The sequence below is a fragment of the Lithobates pipiens genome, unplaced genomic scaffold (genome assembly GCF_037356315.1).
Source record: "Lithobates pipiens isolate NorthernLeopardFrog02 unplaced genomic scaffold, aLitPip1_a1.2 Scaffold_13, whole genome shotgun sequence".
Lineage (NCBI taxonomy): Eukaryota > Metazoa > Chordata > Amphibia > Anura > Ranidae > Lithobates > Lithobates pipiens.
The window spans coordinates 300,582,658-300,602,198 of NW_027507718.1; the positions used below are offsets into that span (position 1 = coordinate 300,582,658).

General features: G+C 40.4%; 1 protein-coding gene across 1 annotated transcript in view; it reads right to left on the reverse strand.

Moving 5' to 3' along the window:
• Positions 1-19,541, reverse strand: part of TRPC3 (transient receptor potential cation channel subfamily C member 3) — a 280,070-nt gene that overhangs the window by 193,311 nt on the left and 67,218 nt on the right. The window contains exon 2 of the mRNA XM_077476842.1: positions 2,550-3,321. Coding sequence (XP_077332968.1) covers positions 2,550-3,321 — 772 coding nt within the window. The remainder of the gene's footprint in view (positions 1-2,549; positions 3,322-19,541) is intronic.

The window sequence follows — 19,541 nt, forward strand, 5'->3', positions numbered from 1 at the left end:
TTTAAAAAAATCTACAAGTTGCATGTTTTGAGTTACAGAGGAGGTCTAGGGCTAGCATGTGTGGTTTGAACACTGTTTTCATATGCGGGCGCTGCTCACGTATGCGTTTGCTTCTGCACGTGAGCTCGTTGGAATGGGGCACGTTTAAAAAAAATTGTATTTTAATTTATTTTTTATTTTTACACTGTTTAAAAAGAAAATTATCACTTTTATTCCTATTACAAGGAATGTAAACATCCCTTGTAATATAAAAAAGCATGACAGGACCTCTTAAATATGAGATCTGAGGTCAAAAAGACCTCAGATCTCATATTTACACTAAAATGCAATAAAAAAAAAAAAAATTGTCATTTAAAAAAATCATTTAAAAAAAAATGGCCCTTTAAGTGATGTTTTGACGTCGCTTCCGCCCAGCAATTGTATGGACCCATACCTGACAAGAGACAACATGTGATCGACGGCTGTGGAGGGCACCGGATAGCGGCGGGGGGCCCTCTCCCTCCACCAATAAAAGTGATCTTGCGGTGAATCTGCCACAGAGACCACTCTTATCTTGTATCGGACTACCCTCTGAAGAAGAGCATACCAGAGTTATGGCAGCTAGCTGCTGCCATGACAATGATATCCTCCTTCAAACAGCCAACGTAAAACTGCGGCGAGTGGTCCATAAGTGGTTAAGTGACAGAGTCCCATTATACATTGAAATATATGTATGCTAATTGCTGGACATGAAAGAAAATAGTTTTGCATGGCTCAGGACTGAAACAAAATGTAAAAGAATGCTGTGGGGAAAACAAATAGCTGTGAACACAATATGTTACACTAGTTTTGATTATTTATATTTTGATATATTGCTAGTACCATATGCTAGTACAGTGTTTCTCAATTCCAGTCCTCAAGGTGCACCAACAGGTCATGTTTTCAGGATTTCCCTCAGATGAAACATCTGGGGTAATTACTAAGGCAGTGAAACTGATCAAATCGCCTGTGCAAAATAATGGAAAGCCTGAAAACATGACCTGTTAGTGGGCCATGAAGACTGGAATTGATAAACACTGTGCTAGTGCACAGTTTCAGCTTTGGATCCAGGACATTATAGTTAATACTCCTATTAACTTTTTAATTGATATAAACCAATGTACATTAATCTTCAGTTGTAATGTTGTATACATCCTGCATGTTTTCTAGGATGATTTTCTTTTTTCATTTTCAAAAGGACATACAACAGTTTTTAAGGTAAGTAATGTCCATAAGAAAAAGATTTACATATTAATAATAAAGAACCAGAAATGTTAAGGCCATTCTGTATTGGTTGGAGTAGGACAGGGTTTGTATTGCTGTCTGTGTCCTCTTTGAAGAGATATTTCATCACTTTCTGTTTTGTAACCACATATCACAGAGATAGGAAGTGGTGGGAAATTCCACATGGGGACAGAGACAACATCAGAAACACTTTTTATCAGAATTGGGAAACGTTTTATTGCTATCTGTATCCCAATGACACCTACTCAGCTATTTTTTTTTTATCCTGGCAGTAGCAATAGAAATAATCTCTACAGTCAGTTTACAGAGAGTTTAAAGTGAACCTGTGCTTTGCCCAGTTGGGTGCCTTTGTGCCAGCTACCACATCTGTGTATTCTTGTTTTCCTTTTACTCCACTGCTGAGCACACTTTCCACTACCACATGTAACTACCCTAAAGACTAGTACATACTATTCATTTTTTTTGGTCAATCCAGAGGGCTGAGTGAAAAAAAACTGAAGAGCTCAGGGTGTTAGTACAGAGATCTCCCCACTGCTGAGCTAGTGTGTTCTGACAGGGGGGCGGCTTCCTCGCCCCACTAGAACACACTGGTCAGTGCTCTCAGCCATTGGCTGATCAGATGCCAATTGGCAGACCTTTTTTCGGTCATGACCCTTTGACAGAAGCCGAGTGATCTGTTGGACTGGCTGCTGTACACACACGGCCCGAATGCCACTCGATATCCGGCCCGTGTGTACGGACTTTAAGTGCTGACTGTCTCAGGGGCCAATTGCCAAGCACCATTGTTGTCATATCTGGGGGGATTATGTAATTTACTTCACCATACTTGGAGGTTCCAAGAATCTTCATTCTTTTCCGGGAACAAAAAGGAGCAGGGGAATAATGAAGGGAGGGTGAGTATTCCCTGCTGGTGAGGCCAACATTAAAGTAGACTAGTTGCTTTGACTTGCATGGTTTACTGGTTCACTTTAAAGGTTATCTGAAAAACCTCTAATATAATTTCCCATTTGGACAAACCGCACATGTTTTGTTAACCCCATTGCCTCATTGTGCTGGTGAGGCCAACATTAAAATAGACTAGTTGCTTTGATGTGCATGGTCACAGGTTCACGTTAAAGGTCATCTGCAAAACCTCTAATATAATTTCCCATTTGGACAAACCACACATGTTTTGTTAACCCCATTGCCTCATTGTAATTTTAAATACTGGATTGTGTCACCAAAATAAGGACATTTGAGAGGTATGCAAATGATTTTTAAACTAGTATCATGAGTGTAACTCTTACCTTAAATTCTTTCTCTATATTGGCCAGCTTGGCCAACTCATTGCTCAGTTCCAGAGCAGTGTGTACAGGATCTTCACTGGAAAGAGATAGATAGGCTGGGCTAGCCAGTCCCTTGTAAGCATTAATCCTAGACCTTGAGTGGCTAAATGAATCATGCTTTTGTTTTTCCATGCAATCACCGCACTTGCAGAAATAATCATGGGGCCGCTCTATCTTTGCTCCTTTTACTAATAACATGTGCACCACTTCATATTTCTGGCAGTGGGCAGCAAGGATGATGGGCGTGATGTCTGGAGAGAACCTTGTGCCATCCTCATCATAGGAGTAGAAATCATCATCCTGTAGTTCCTGTTCACACGGGCTAAGGGTGAGTCTTTTGTTTGCTGCAAAGGCAGGATGATTCAAGATGGCTTCAACTATCCTTACATACCCTTTACTAATTGCTAGAAGCAAGGCATCTCCAATCCGTGCCAAGTTGTCCTTCTTTAGTAAAAGCTCACTTACTTCTAAATGTTCATTGCCTACCGCTAGCTGCAAGGCATTCTGTCCCATGTAGTCCATACAGTTGAAATTCAAGGTCTTTGACTCTTCTAGCATTTTTCTCACTACTGGAATGTTTCCATACTCTGCTGCATCCAGAAATCGTTCCTCCTCAGGTGTCAGACTTGTTCCTCTACTGTTGAACATAAAGGCAGGACCACGGACAGCCTGTCTTCTTCCCTTTTCCCGCATCATGGTCACTCTCCTTACAGATGGGCTGCCCTCACCTGCTCTAAAGGAGAAAGAAGACAAAATGAATGCTGAAGTCAACACATAGCAATAATCACCTGTACTCCCCCTTTGTGTTTTGTGGTATTTACTTTAAATGATTGTTCATTAGGATAAAAAATTTGTGCAGTTTTCCTTCTTAGCAGAAGAGTAAACACTGGCAATTTTACCATAAATTCCACATCTTAAAAGTAATATTCTTTCTTCAAATTCATCATTTTCCTTAAAGTGGTATTAAACCCAGAACCCAAAATGTATTATATTGCAGCTTACCAATCATTAGATGTGGTGGCTGGATGTGATCACCTGGTGATCTGGCCAGTAACATACCTCCTGTGTTAGTTAGACACAAGTTTTGATAAATGAGGGGCACCTTTGGACAGTAGCATTGTTAATCTTGGGGGAGGGCAGTGTTAGATGTACTAGCAGATTTATATGCACAAAGAAATTTAAGGCAAACTCCAGCTTACACTTTATAAGCAGTTACAGTAAACAGTTTTTGTTCCTTTTGCGATAAAGATTTTGCCTGAATAAATAAAAGCTGATTATTGTAATCACCCTTGCCAGTGAGAAGGAGTTTGTCTCATCCATGTAAATTGATGCTGTGCTGTACAGAAAAACAGTCTTGCTGGGTTTATAACCACATGAACATAGAAGAAAAAAAGACTGAAAAAGGAAACCAATACAGACATCACATCTAAGAGTTGTTAAGCTGCAATATAATAAATGTTTGCTTTTGGGTTTAATACTGCTTTAAAGCAGAATTTCACCCAAAGGGGAAGTTACACAGGTACCTGCTTCCTCACTGGCCGGTTAGCTGTGGCCATTAGAGTGAAAGTTCTGCCCACTCTTCTTCCCCACAGCCTTCTGGGACACATCACAGGTCCCAGAAGACTGCGGGACCATTCACAATGTGCAGCACAGCTTACACGTGCACGGTTTCCCTTAGTTAAGATGCTAGCGCCTGGACCCGAAGCTGATTGCAGGATTGGCTAGGGTGAGGACAGCATTGGATCCCTGGACAGATAAGTGTCCTTATAGAAAAAGTCAGCAGCTACAGTATTTGTTGCTGCTGACTTTTATTTTTTTTGAGGGGAGATTGGAGCTCCTGTTTAAGTGGATCCATTTCACTGAATGATTGTACTTTGCTGGCAGACATACTGTATTTACTGTACTAGCCTGTTGACAAACGTTTCAAGCTAATGTCATTAAAGTGGTTCTTTTCCCTGTTTTAAAAAAATTAAAAGTTGTGTAAAAATTTCCATTGTCTATTAGTGATGGCTATTGTCTATTTGCTGTGATAGTATAACACATAATTAGGCTGCAGGCACACTAGCATTTTTTAAAAGCTCAAAAAATGCTAGAAAAAAACACTGGATGAAAAATGCTGATAATAGTGTTTTTGTGGAGGCTTGTAAAAGTGTTTTATTTGCGTTTTTACAGTACACGAAGAAAACAAAAAAGAAACCACTCAAAAACAGCTGCATTTTAGTAGCATTTAGAATCGGTTATCATTTTTTCTGCTGGAAAAAACGCTCCCAAAAACTCTACAAAATCATATTTTTTTCTGCTCCTAAATGCTAAAGCTTGAAAATGCTTCTAGCATCAAAATACATAAAAAAGTTGAGTCGGCTAAGGGAGTAACTCATCCTATAAATACCGTATTTTCCGCACTATAAGGCGCACCTAAGAGCCTTAAATTTTTTCAAAAATCCTAATTTGGTGCGCCTTATGTGTGCACTGAGTTCCAAAATTTGTAAAAATGTTGTTGTGCGACTTTGGTAAGCGTTCTGCTTAATTGACTGTCGGACCATTTCCCGTTGACACAGGGATGTAATATGTACACTACATATGCTGGCAGCGATAAACCAATCAGAGAACATTACGTAATACGTACAGTAAGTACGCTTACCTCCGCCACTCCTCCAGCAGGTATACTACCGGTATGCTGCAAAACAACATTTGTTTGTCTAATGACCCCCGAAAATGGCACCAGTGAAGAGACATGCTTATGTATTGTTAAAAAGTAGAATAAAGTTCAACTAAACTCACTGTTTTGCTTCCGTTACCTTTTTTTTGTAGACCGTATGTTTTAGCATGCGCCTTATAATACAATGCACCTTATGTATGGGTTAAGTACAGCAATAGACCCTGTAATTCAGACTTCGCCTTATGATCCGGTGCGCCTTATGGTGCAGAAAATACGGTATTTAAGAGATAGAGCTGATATGATGACTTTAACGTTACTAGTAAGGGACATATAAACAAAATAATACGTAATGTCTTTCTTACAAAGGGTTAAAAAACTTAAAAAAAAAAAACCATTAGAAAAATACTCGGATATCAGTGAATTAGAGATCTCTGCTATTACAAATCCAATCATTTACTTTTTTGTCTTACTTGGCACTGAGAAGGTTGGCCCAAATACTTTAGTTACTACACAAAAAAATAATATACTACTGGTCACTAGCGATGTAAAATATCTGACTGGGGTTTGCTTAACAAGCGGGTTATATTATTTATCAAATAAAATGGTAAAATTAACAGGAAAAGGAGTACAATTCTTGTTGGAGCTAGGATATAAAAGATGTTCCTAAGCAGGTCAAGTGTAATACACAGTTGAAATGGAGGATTTCAATCATCAATATCACACAGCCTAGTTACTGAATATATACCATTTTTCATAAAAAGAAATATATTCAGTATAAAGTCAATTATCCCTAAAGAAACTGTACGATACTTATCAGGCTGAGAAACCTCTAACTGGAGCAGCCATCCTCCACATACTAGTTCCAGAGCAGAAGAGCATCTGTTACTTTATTCTATAAATGTCAAGTCTAGTCTTGGTCATTTGGGAAGTAAGTAAAAAGATGTATTAAAGTGCATAGCCACCCATATGCTAAATAAATGGTAGAGGTGACCATTTTTTAAGCATTGGAAAACCACAACAAAATTCCCTGTTTATTTTATTTTATGTATTTATGTTAGTAATCAAAGAGTTACCTGGGTGTGGTTTAGGTAACCTATAAAAAGGTTATACTCTGTGAAATGTCATGTCTGCCCTGGGGACTGGGGTAAATACTGAATACTAAATATGGGCTTTGGGTCACCCATATATGCCAAGGGGTAACCTTAAGGAAATTAAACCCGTATTAAAGAAAGTTTTGGTGTTTTTGGTTCTCCTGTACAGAGCTATTTGGAAATGAACAAAAAACCTTGTGTAGCACTTGGTTGTTACTAGTAACTAATATCCACCATGTCACCCTGCTGCCAGACCTCCATCTATCCCTTCTGCGTCAATGAACAGTCATTTTGTATTGTTTTTTTGTTTTGTTTATTGGGGAATATAACTTGGTTGGGGGTAAGGAAATATGGGATGCCAAACAATTTCTTTGCAATCATATTTAAGAATTAGAACAAAAGGTTGAGCCATGAAGTACTGATGTACACATAACATCTACAGGCGCTTCCCCGCATAACATTATGCAGACTATTTCTCCTCCTCTGTGTATCTCCTGCAGACTGCTCTCAGGACTTCCACCCTCCTGCACGAACTTCCACTGTAGATCATTACTCTTCCTGTCTCATCATTCTCTTTTGACAAAAGAGATCACTCTGAACAGTCTCAGTTACTGGCTAAAATTAGCTGCACTGTTACCAGGCCAGAAGTCTGCATGGCCTCTCCCTGGCAGCCTAGTAATTTACTAGCATGTGCTGATTGGTGGACTACTGCTCCCAGCTAGTCTGGCCTGCACACCCTGTGCCCTCAAGCCACAGCAATTTGACACTCTTCCCACAGTTTCTCCTCTGGCCTCGCACCCAGCTCCCCTTCCATGTCTCATCCAGAACTCCACTGTGGTCCACTCACCGACCTTCTCCTGCCCCGAGTCCATGATGGAGAGCTTTAACTGGACATATGTTCTGGCAGCTTCTCCAGCTCCTCTGTTCCAGAATACTTCATCCATGACCGTGTAAAGATGAAGCTCCCTCCCAGCTCTTCCAGGCTCCTCCACTAGGCCTTGCATCCCCCCCCCAGATAGGGATGGGGCCCCTGCTGCTGCCTAGTACTCCATTCTCCACGTCTCCACAATTCTCCACCAGTAGGCCGTCAACCCAGCTTATATGGGAGGCCTGCCGCCTGCCAATTCCAGTTGGGATTAGTCAGAGCTCCTCACATGAGCTGCCTGCCCCTCCAGACCTATGCCCTGCCCCTCTTCCAGATCATTCTTCCTGGAAGCAGGGGAGGTGCCTCAGAGCTAAAGAGCAGGTGGTCACACCCACTGCTGCACTAACCACTCCCTGCCCCCCAGATCAAAACAAGCAGGCCTAGCTTGAAGCATAGGCCTGCCCAAATTTACCTGCACTGACAGTTTCCCTTACAAAGTCCTCACTCTATCACCTACCTATGGTAGAGGGTGCTACACTTGTAATATGAGCAGCTTTGACTGACCATCGAGTAATTTAAAGTGATTGCAAACCTCAAATATGAAAATCAAATGAAACACATGCCACTAGTTTGGTTCCTCTCTGATCTCTTCTGACTCTGCATGACTCACTCCTAATTGATTAAAACAGCCCAGATATTTGTCTTTTTTTTGTTCAACCAGCGAGTTGGTTGAAAAAAAAAGAACTTAATTCCCCCAGCCACGCACTCGATTTGAATGAGGGAATCCCTCCCCCTGAACTATTGATCAGCACCACTGGCTGTAGAAGAAATTTTCCAACATGCCAGTTGTACAGAAGTTGAAGGTGTGTCACTTTGCTGCAAATAGCTCTCAGATTACATTCAGCTCTGTGCTCTAGCTCTGCAGTGTGTGTGACATCAGATCCCCACCCTCTGCTTTCTGCTTCTGAGAAAAAAAAACTTTCATCTGTGTGTTGTAGAAGGCTATACAGAACAGATGTCTGCAGATAACAAAGTTACAACGTATGTAGAGATATTTGTTTCATCTCTATGTATCATCTGAGGCTTATCACTTTACAGGGTATATGTAAGGGTTTACAACCATTTTAAAACACAGCATGAATATATTACCTTTTTTTTAACTGCGTTTAGAGTTGCATACACATGATCCTGCAAATAAGTTACTATCTCATACCAATACCATTACATATTGGGGCTTACTCAGTAATAAAATGAGAACATAACTGGAGTTGCTGCCTACAAAGATCCTTCAAAATATGTAATGTGGAAAAGGAAAAGTAAAAGGAAAAGTAAAACCCCATCAAACTGATCTGAATTTTTTGCTATTTTTCAAACAACCTCAAAACAGTTATTATCTTTACAAATTCTGTATACAAGTTAAATATGTAGAAAATCATTTTTATGTTTACATTTAAACTGTCATTTTTGAATAAGCAGCTAGGAATTTCAGGAATACTGGCAGCTACATAAACCCAACATCTGGTCTGGATCTTTTATTCAACATTCAACACTCAACATTTTTTCAACATGGCTGCACACAGACTGAATTTAGTATTATATTGCAATATTAATGCAGATATTATAATTTTGCTAAGTGGCTAGTAGTTAGTGCATAGTTGCATGTCCAAGAGGTTTTATTTTGCTAGTGACAAATTTCCTTTAAATTATGAACTGGTATAAAAGATACTATATTACATGTTAAAAAATATAACATTTATCATCCTCCAGAAACACAAAAATATTGGAATAAAATAGTAAGTATTAATTTGCATCACATTTGCATATACTTATTCAAGTCAGCTTGCAAATATTGAAATTTCAGTAATGTCACAGGAGCTGTACGTGTTGAACAGGAATTAACTATTCATATAACTGATATGATCAAACATCAGTCTTTGCTGAAAACCGAGGTATGATACAAAAAAAGTAAGATAGACCTCAGCCTTCTAATTTGTGAAACTCTTTGTAGGATTTTGCATTTAAATTTTACAAAATGTTTAAACGCATAATTCTGTCTGAATTAGTAATTGCCATTTTATATAAGAATGTGGTTGAATGGGATAGAAGGGGGGCATCACATGACAAAATCCTACTACTAAATTCAAAAGAAATTAAAGATGTGGGTGATTCAACTCACTAGTGTTATGAATTTAGCCTTTAGCCTCAGATCCGATCATGTGTAGAGAATTTTGATCGGACCAAGTGCCACACATGCTCAGATCAAATTCCTACATCAAAGCTATTGGCTACTAGCCTGAACGTAATCCCATCGTAACGAAATTACGTCATCACATTCTGAATGATAGGATTTTTCGACAACTTAGTCCGACCGTGTGTATGCAACAGTTTCGGACAAGATCCGACGGACAAAATCCGACGGACAAAATCTGACGGATTTGGTTGTCAAAATCTCCGACCGTGTGTACAGGGGCTTAGATGTGATGTCTGTATTGGTTTCCTTTTTTAGTCTTTTTTTCTTCTATGTTCATGTGGTTATACACCCAGCAAGACTATTTTTCTGTACAGCACAGCATCAATTTACATGGATGAGACAAACTCATTCTCACTGGCAAGGGTGATTAAAATAATCAGCTTTTATTTATTCAGGCAAAACCTTTATCGCAAAGGGAAAAAAACTTTACTGTAACTGCTTATAAAGTGTGAGCTGGAGTTTTCCTTAAATTTGTTTGTGCATCTAAATCTGCTAGTACCTCTAACACTCCCCTCTCCCAAGATTAACAATGCTACTGTCCAAAGGTGCAGCTCCTTTATCAAAAGTTGTGTCTAACTAACACAGGAGGTATGTTACTGGCCAGATCACCAGGTGAAAAGGCTAAAGAAAAGAGAACCGATGCAGCCACCACAGGTCCAGCAGCCCCCCTCCCCAAGAACACACACCTGACTGTGTCACTGGAGCGGAGTAAATCATCATGTGAGAGCTTAATTTCAGTCACCAAACTAGGGCAAATTCCTGTGCAAAGTGCAACTTCCCTTGCAAAGTAAACAACTCATTTCCCTTTAGTAAATCAACCCCTAGATCTCAGTCACTAGGAACTGAGCTTAAAGTGGAGTTCCATCCATAAAAATAATTTTAAATAACTGTGCAGCAAATAACATAACAAATGACATTTGGAGAAAATGCTTCTACTGCTCCTGGGATATGTGTGTCATCATTCCCCAGTATTCAGTGGGCTGTGCCGAGGGCTTCATTGTCATCACAATGGGGTGGGCACTTCTGATGACGCCGCCCATTATGATGGACAACTGTATAGTTTACAGCACCACTACGTGATATTACTGCGCATTAGCGAGAATGGGCGGTGCATGCTAGGAATACAGCAGCGCCGTATCCCGGAAGAATATGCTTGTGGGCTTCACATGCCCACAAGCAATATGGAAACTGTCAGGACATAATATAAGTAACTTTTTTTATCTTAAAGCGGACATCGAGCAGCAAAATTTTCAAAACATGTGAGTGATATATGTCTATGATCCTAAGATATGCATAAAAAAAAAATTCTAACCTGTCGTTGGAACTCTACTTTAAGCCTGGTACACACTAGTAGTTTTTTTTTTAGTTATTCAACCCAGCAGAACGAAAAAAAATCTGACAGTTTAGGGATAGCGCTGATCAAGAGCAGATCGACAGATCTTTCTTGGCTATGTCTCTACGACAAAAGCCAGTCGAACAGACACTTTCTGTCAGACTGCCTGCAGCATACACAGGTCAAATGTCAACTGGTTTCTATTGAACCGACTGATGCCGCCTGACATTCGGCCTGTGTGTTCTAGTCTTTAGAGTCAAATCTGCAGCAACCATGAACACCAAGGCAAACATTTACAGTGAATGGTATTTATAGTGAAGGAGGTTTTCAGACCTTTAATGGACCGGTGGAACAGGTTATGAAGCTTAATGCCTTTTTCTATAAATTCACTGTTGACCCTGAATTAGTTGACTCCTTCAATAAAATTGATGTGAGATTTACTTGACATTTTAAAGACATTATATATTTATAGGATTTTTTATACAGCAGCTTTGAATTGCATAGTAAACTACGTTTTATCTGTAAAGAACAGACTATCATTATACTAATATTCACCAAGGAGGAAGAGAGAAGACACTACACCAGCTATCTTAAAGTTAATATGGTCATGCACAATGATTTGAGATATCTTGACAACAATAGGAAAAATGGTAAAGCTATACCTAAGAGAGTGGGAGAGTGGAAAATCAAATGACTCTAGGTGTTTGGGAAAAGACAGCCTGTACCATCAATCGTAACCCATCATAGTTCTGGTCCCAGACCCTCTCAGTCATTTAGCAGGAACAGAGTCTTTTATCTAAGTCATATGAATCCAGTCACAAAGGTCATTTATTATGTTGTCATAAAACACCACACGGTACCTTGCAGTCAGAAGGGATCCCTTCCAAGTCTAGCAGATAAGAAACACAAAGGTTCCAGATAAGGAGCTAGAAATGTGTGCAGTAATAACTAAAAGATGTCTGAAGCGGCACATCTTTAATGAAGCATACTTTTAAACAAAAACATGGATAATTACAATACAAATGTAAGCCTTTCAAAAGACTAGCAAGTAGCTAAGAGGTGAATCTGAAAAATGTGCATCTTGCAATGGTTGTTAATATGACAGGATCCGTGTTTGCACACACAGAGCAGAAATCATGAGAGAGTAACATTCATTTTCCAAGCATTCCCTTATATGTTTGTAGGTCTGAATACTAAGGCCTCTTGCACATGGGAGTAAAAAAAAACACTATGAGGGGGCGTGGCTTGACATGCAGCGCAGATGGCAGCGCGATAGAGGAGATCTGCTGAATGCTCAGCTCCTTTGGACATAACGGCAATGCTTGTTAGCTAAAACATGAGCAGACTCACTCGTTACAAATCCGGCACCCGCACTCGCCGTTCTTCACCCCTTTCCGGATCCCGGAGCATATTGGACATCTTTAAAACACAGCCCCGCCGTCACAAGGCATTATCCAAGATGGCGCAGCCTCGTGGGGAAGAAAACTTCAGCGAGGACTCACAGTCAACCTACGAGGAAGAGGATGCTGCTACTACACCTGATCAACCCCTAACCCTCGCACCGATGTTGAAGATAGCTGCAGACATTAAATGCACTTTCTCTTCCGCTATCACTGAGCTTAAGGCTGATATCTTGTCTCTCTCTGAAACGTTAGAAGGGATGGAGAAAGCAGGCTCAAGACGGAACAGAACTAGTACACGCTTAGAGAGAGTCACAGACTCACATTCAGCACATCTCGTTGAGATGAATCGCCAATTAGAGGACTTGGATAACAGAGAGAGAAGGAATAATATAAGGGTGAGAGAAATACCCAAAACAGTAGAGCAGAGCAGCATCACCTCTGCACTACAATCTGTCTTCAATGACCTGCTGGAACGCCTGGCTGACACACAGATTGAATTTGAGAGGGCACACAGGGCACTGAGGGCCAGGCCGGCAGATTCGGCACCTCCCAGGGACATAATATGTTGCCTTCCTAATTTCAAGCTGAAAGAGGAAATTATGGCAAAAGCACACCAAAATGAACTTATAACGTTCAATGGCGCCGAAAATAAAGATATTTCAAGATCTGTCTCCTATTTAGGGATGAGCTTTGAGTTTGAGTCCAACTCATGTTCGACTCAAACATTGCCTGTTCGGCGAACAGTGAACAAAAAAAGTTTTAAAAACGGAAGTTTTTTTTGGGAGCAGTGATTTTAATAATGCTTAAAGTGAAACAGTCAAAGTGTAATATTCCTTTAAATTTCATACCCGGGGGGTGTCTATAGTATGCCTGTAAAGGGGCGCATGTTTCCCATGCTTAGAACTGTCACTGCACAAAGTTTCATTTCTGCAGGAAAAAAAGTCATTTAAAATCATTTGCGGCTATAATGAATTGTCAGTAATACAGAGAACAGTCATTGAAATTCATTGATAAAAAAAAGCGTGGGGTTCCCCCAAATTCAATTACCGGACCCTTCAGGTCTGGTATGGATATTAAGGGGAACCCCCACGTCAAATTTTAAAAAAATGACTTTCAATGACTTCTCTGTATTATGGGGTGCTGACAATTCATTATAGCTGCAAGTAATTTTAAATTACTTCACTCCAATGCGCCCTAATGCCGCGTACACACAGTCAAACTGTTTGACGTACTTAGTCCGTTGAAACACATTTCAGCGGACAATCCGCTCGTGTGTGGGCTTCAGCGGACTTTTTCAGCGTGCAGTCCGGAGTACTAAGAATTTCCGATTTTCCAAAAATCTGTTCGTCGTACTTTGGTTTCAGTGGACAATACGGTCGTCAGTATGCTAGTTCGACGGACTAAGAATGGCGCATGCCCAGAAAGGATTTACACGGCGGAAGGGTGCTTTGCTGTGTCTTGGACTTCCTATTTCTAGTCCCGTCGTACGCAAGCTTTCAACGGACTGTTTGTGCATCCGTGTGTGGTCAAGTCCATTCAGTGGAAAGTACGACGGATTGTCCGTCGGATTGTATGACGGACTAAGTACGTCAAACAGTTCGACCGTGTGTACGCGGCATAAGGCATCGAGAGGACTGGAGGCTGATGCTAATCATGGCTGACCTGAGTAAGGACCTGGTCAGGTTCATCTACATTTTCTTTTTTCTCTTCTTGCAGCTCCCTGCTACATAGGCGTTGCAGTTGGTAAGAACTCTCATAGTTACTTTGCCAGTTAATCTTGGCTGGACCTGTTACACAAGTTTGTTTTTTTAAATATTATATATATATATACGGTCACTTCAGGGTTAAGCTCATATGCCCCTACTCTATTTTCTGCAAATCTATGGACTACCATATGGGTTGGCTCTTATCATAATGAACAATGCTACCTGTGCCCAAACTGCAGTAAGAGAGTCCTCCACATGAGCTTATACTTGGAAACATTTCCTCTAGGTGCTTTTTGATGCTTGCGATGCTACTGTTGTTAAGAATTCAGTTTCTACCTGCACATTTAGTCATTGGTTAGGATGCTGTGGTTGAATCTGGGCTAATATTTTGAACCCCCTTAAGGGGTTGTGGTTGTCGTTTATAATCAGCATTATTCTACTTAGCTTATCTTTGATAGGAGCTGGGTGTGAGGATAAGGCTCTTTTTTATTTCAATCCAAGTTTTTTTTTTTCTTCATTTGTTGTTTTGGCTCTCATTAACATTCGAAGCCTGTGACGGTCTTGCTCATTTCTCCCACTACCCCCAGAAGTGGACACTGTGCAGTCTGCTCTTCAATAATACTTCCCTTGTGAGGTGTTCTTGTCAGCATATTACTCACAGTCCCAAATTATTTCTTGCACCTCTTGGTGTGACTACCTAGAGCAGTGATGGCGAACCTTGGCACCCCAGATGTTTTGGAACTACATTTCCCATGATGCTCAACTACACTGAAGAGTGCATGAGCATCATGGGAAATGTAGTTCCAAAACATCTGGGGTGCCAAGGTTCGCCATCACTGACCTAGAGGCTAATAATTACTGGATACTCTGATCCCATTTCCCAACCTTTTGGACAGTGGGATTGCCGTCATACCCCCCTTTTTTTTCTTCTTCACATATACTCAGCTTCCCCCCCCCTACCTTCACTAATCTACTGCCCCCCCTTTTTTTATTATTTTGTGAGTGTTGCCTATCTGTATTAGCTGTATTAGCTGCCAAAATATATATACTCCTCTTTGGGCAACCACCCTACTGTAATATCGCATAATGTTAGGGGGTTAAATGTTCCTCAGAAAAGAATGCTGTTGCGCCATCTTGGGAAGGAAAATCCGGTCTTTGTATTTCTGCAACACACTTTAGATCAAATTATATTCCTAAACTGACTCATTTCACCAAAGCCTTTCACGCCACCAATCCAGAGGCTAAGACTAAGGGTGTTTCCATTTTGATAGGTAAGGATTCGGGATTCAAACTCGATCAACAATTGGCAGACCCCGAGGGCCTGTTCCTCCTTCTCAAGGGAAAAATTGGGAAATTTCCCATTACTTTAGCTAATGTATATTTAGCTAGTGTAGAATCCGGTCTTTGTATTTCTGCAACACACTTTAGATCAAATTATATTCCTAAACTGACTCATTTCACCAAAGCCTTTCACGCCACCAATCTGGATGCATTGTCCTGGGGGGACATCAATGTCCCATTGGATCCTATCCAGGACACCTCCAATGATGAATTGGCCATTTAATTTTGCATACTCAAAAGAACCAGAGCACTACTGAATTTCCCGACTTTGGTAGACTCATGGCGAGTGGCTAACTCACAGGGAAGAGACTTTACCTATTACTCCATGGTCCATAACAAGTACTCCCGCATAGATTCAATTTTTGTCTCTCAGAGAGACCTATCTACCTTGAAGGATGCTCGCATAGGGACGCAGACAATCTCAGCTCATGCCCCTACGTCAGAGACTTTACGGCTACAGGATATACCTATGAAACCATGCATGTGGCGGCTTAACTCGACTTTACTGACTGACCCCCTGACTCTGAACCCGATTTCAGAAGCTATAAGTACTTATTTCAGGGAAAATACTACGAATTACATTTCTCCTCTCACTGTTTGGGAAGCACACAAGTGTGGGCTATGAGGAAGACTTATTAGCCAAGCCTCACAAGGAAAAAAGCCTCAGAGAAAGAACTAAAAGCACTACTAGAGAAAATTGTGAAATTGGAAACCCAGCATAAAAGATCGACAGCAGTTCAGTCAGCTGGCGACCTTTTAGCAGCCCGGAAGGAATTACAAGCTAAACTAGACCTTCAAGCGAAACAGATTCTGTTTTTCAAGCAGGGTTTTTTTTTATGAGTATGGAAATAAAAGCTGTAAATTCTTGGCTAGGCCACTGAGGGATGTATGCTCTGCTATTCACATTGCTCAAATTAAATCTCAGGACGATAAAATAGTACATACCACAGAACAAATAGCATTGGAATTTGACAGCTTCTATGCTAAACTTTACAATTTGCCACCCTCGCACAAACCCGCAGCATTGGAGGGTACTAGACCCCACATTATAAGCCAATACTTAGAACAAAGTGGATTACCAAGGTTACCCACCTCTGAGACAGAGGAAATTGACAAACCTATTGACATTACAGAACTCTTTTAGGCAATTAAAACATTAAAACTGGTGAAAGCCCTGGCCCGGATGGCTTCTCAGCCATATATATTATAAGATCTTCTCGTCCCTACTTGCAAAACCATTACTTAGAGCACTGAATTCTCTGAAAACACATCAAGAGCTACTACCTTCTTTAAATATGGCACATATCATCACTATGCTTCCCAAACCCAGCAGGGATCCCAGCATCTGCTCTAGTTACAGGCCAATATTATTGTTAAACCTGGACGTAAAACTTTTTTTAAAATTATAGCAACGAGGCTTTGCAGACATCTTCCAGACATAATTGGCCCGAAACAGGTGGGCTTTATGCCGGCTAGGGAGGCATATGATAATGTCACTAAAGCTCTAAATCTCATTCACCTATTCAGAAGGCATACACAAGAAGACCTTCTCCTGTCTACAGATGCGGAAAAGGCCTTCAACAGGGTTGCATGGGACTTCATGCACTCAGTATGCTCTTATATTAGTTTAAAACCTAATATGTTAGCATGTATTTCGGCGTTATACCAAAACTCTACAGCTAGACTGAAGATCAACAGGACACTCTCGGAACCAGTGCAGATACATAATGGAACTAGACAAGGCTGTCCTTTGTCCCCAATAATGTTTATACTCACATTAGAATCTTGCATACGCACCGTGAATAGGAACCCCTCTGTCAAGGGACTAGACCTAGGGAATACCCACTATAAAATTGCTGCTTTTGCAGATGACCTCCTATTTGTCCTCATACAACCACATATTTCAATACCCAATCTCCTGAAAGAATTTGAACAGTATGGATACATTTCCAATTTCAAGATTAACTACGACAAATCAGAGGCTCTCAACATCTCTTTGAACCTCCCAAATCTTAGCAAAGGTCCAATCGACTTAATTCATCTAATCTTTTAAATGGGTGCAATCTTTGCTCATATACTTAGGGATATGGCTCACGTCCGACTTGGCAAATCTATGCACAAAATTTCTACCCCCAAACTGAAATAGGACCTGCAGCACTGGAATCTGAAACCCTTTTCTTGATTTGGGAGGGCGGTGGTGGTGAAAATTATAGTTCTGCCCAGGGTGCTGTATCTGTTCCATAACCTACCCATCCTTATGCCCAAAAGTTTATTGTCCCAATTAGATTTGATGATACGGAATTCATTTGGGCTGGCAAAAAATCATGCATTAGCATGCAGACCCTGACCAAACCAAAGACAGAGGGAGGTATTAATCTGCCAAAATTTAAACTTTACTATTATGCAACTTGTTTGGTACGAATCATTGCTTGGAATTGTCATGCAACTTCCAAGGATTGGGTGGGAATTGAAGGCTTACAGACCAAGACACCCCTAAGGTTTATACCCTGGGTTTCCAAAGATGCACGCCCTACTAACCTCCAGTCACACCCAACAATTGGACTGACATTGGGAGTCTTTCAAACCATCATACAAAAGTATAATATAGCCTCCATCCCTGGCCCATTCATGCCCTTGATACACTTTTGATCAATTACAGACTGAATTACAAGTAAAAGATTTCACATCATGGCAGTACGTACAGCTTCATAATTATGCCCACTGTTTATCTAACTTGCATAATTTCTTACGACAGGCGAGACACTTTGAACAGTTATGTTTTACGGGAGCCCCGGGAGGAAAAGCAACCTCCCTGATGTACCACTGGTTGCAATGTAATCTAAGTGAGCCACCCAGCAAGCATAGGAAGGAGTGGCAAATAGCTCTCAAAATGTCATTCTCTGACGAACAATGGCTTAACGCCTGCATCCTTACACGCAAATGCTCCAGCACTCAAGAAACATCATATAAAATCTTGACAAATTGGTATTTTACCCCAGCCAAGTTACATGCCTAGTGCCCAGAAATAACAGATACATGCTGACGTTGTCGCAGTGGCAGGGGTAACATGATGCATATCTGGTAGGACTGTCCGCTTTTGCACAATTTTTGGGAAAACATTTATACACGTATTTATTCTATAACTGAGACAAAACTAAAACTTATACCAGAATGCTGTCTATTAAACATTTATAACTACTTGTTGAGCAAATATAAAAAATCCATAGTGCGACATATGCTGAACGTGTCAAAATTAATTATCCCCAAACACTGGAAAATAACTCAAGTACCTACGGTGGCATTATGGCTACTTGCTGTGGACTCGAAGAGACGGTGGCTATTGTCTCTGAAAACACCGAAAAATTCCACAAACTCTGGAGATCTTGGTTTATTTTTAAGTAATCTGATTCTTTTGATAAGTTGCAGAATGGCTGATCGGATTTCTGGATTTCTGATTTGTTTCATTTGATTGTTCTTTCTCCCATGAAAGGGCTGATTTTGGATATACATAGATATGTTAACTTGTGAATCTTGTACCGATGGACCTTCCCTAAACTTATTAGATAATTACTCATATAACCATTGTATGAAATGTTTGCTATTTAAACCCCCCCCCCTTTTTTTTCTCTCTTTCTCTTCTTTTTCTCCCTTCCCACCACCTTTCCCCTCTTTCCTTTTGTGTCTTTGGGTTCTTCCTACTGTCTTGATAATGCTCTCGAAAAAAAAATTCTGAGCTGAAAATTATTTCTGTTCATAGCATACAATGGTTTTTTTTGTTTTTTCTCTTGTTCTCTACCTTTATACTGGATATACGCTTACACAGATGCTACCTGTTGTCCAGTAGCAATTTACAACATTGCACATGTTTGGCGTATTGTATGTGATAGGATGTTTTGGGCACAAGTTCTCAAAAAGGATATGCAGAAACTGGAGAAAGTGCAGTGAAGGACAACCAAACTGATAAGAGGCATGGAGGAGCTCAGCTATGAGGAAAGATTAGAGGAACTGAATCTATTCCCTCTTGAGAAGAAGAGATTAAGGGGGGATATGATCAACATGTACAAATACATAAGCGATCCATATAGTGAACTTAATGTTGAGTTATTCACTTTAAGGTCATCACAGAGGACAAGGGGGTACTCTTTACATCTAGAGGAAAACAAATTTCATCTCCAAATACGGAAAGGTTTCTTCTTGAAAGTGTGGAACTCATTTACTTGCCTATACGCTTGTATACATGAGGTCTTTATGGAGAGTTTTACTTAGTATATTTACCTCAACAAGATCTTGGAAGGCTACATTCA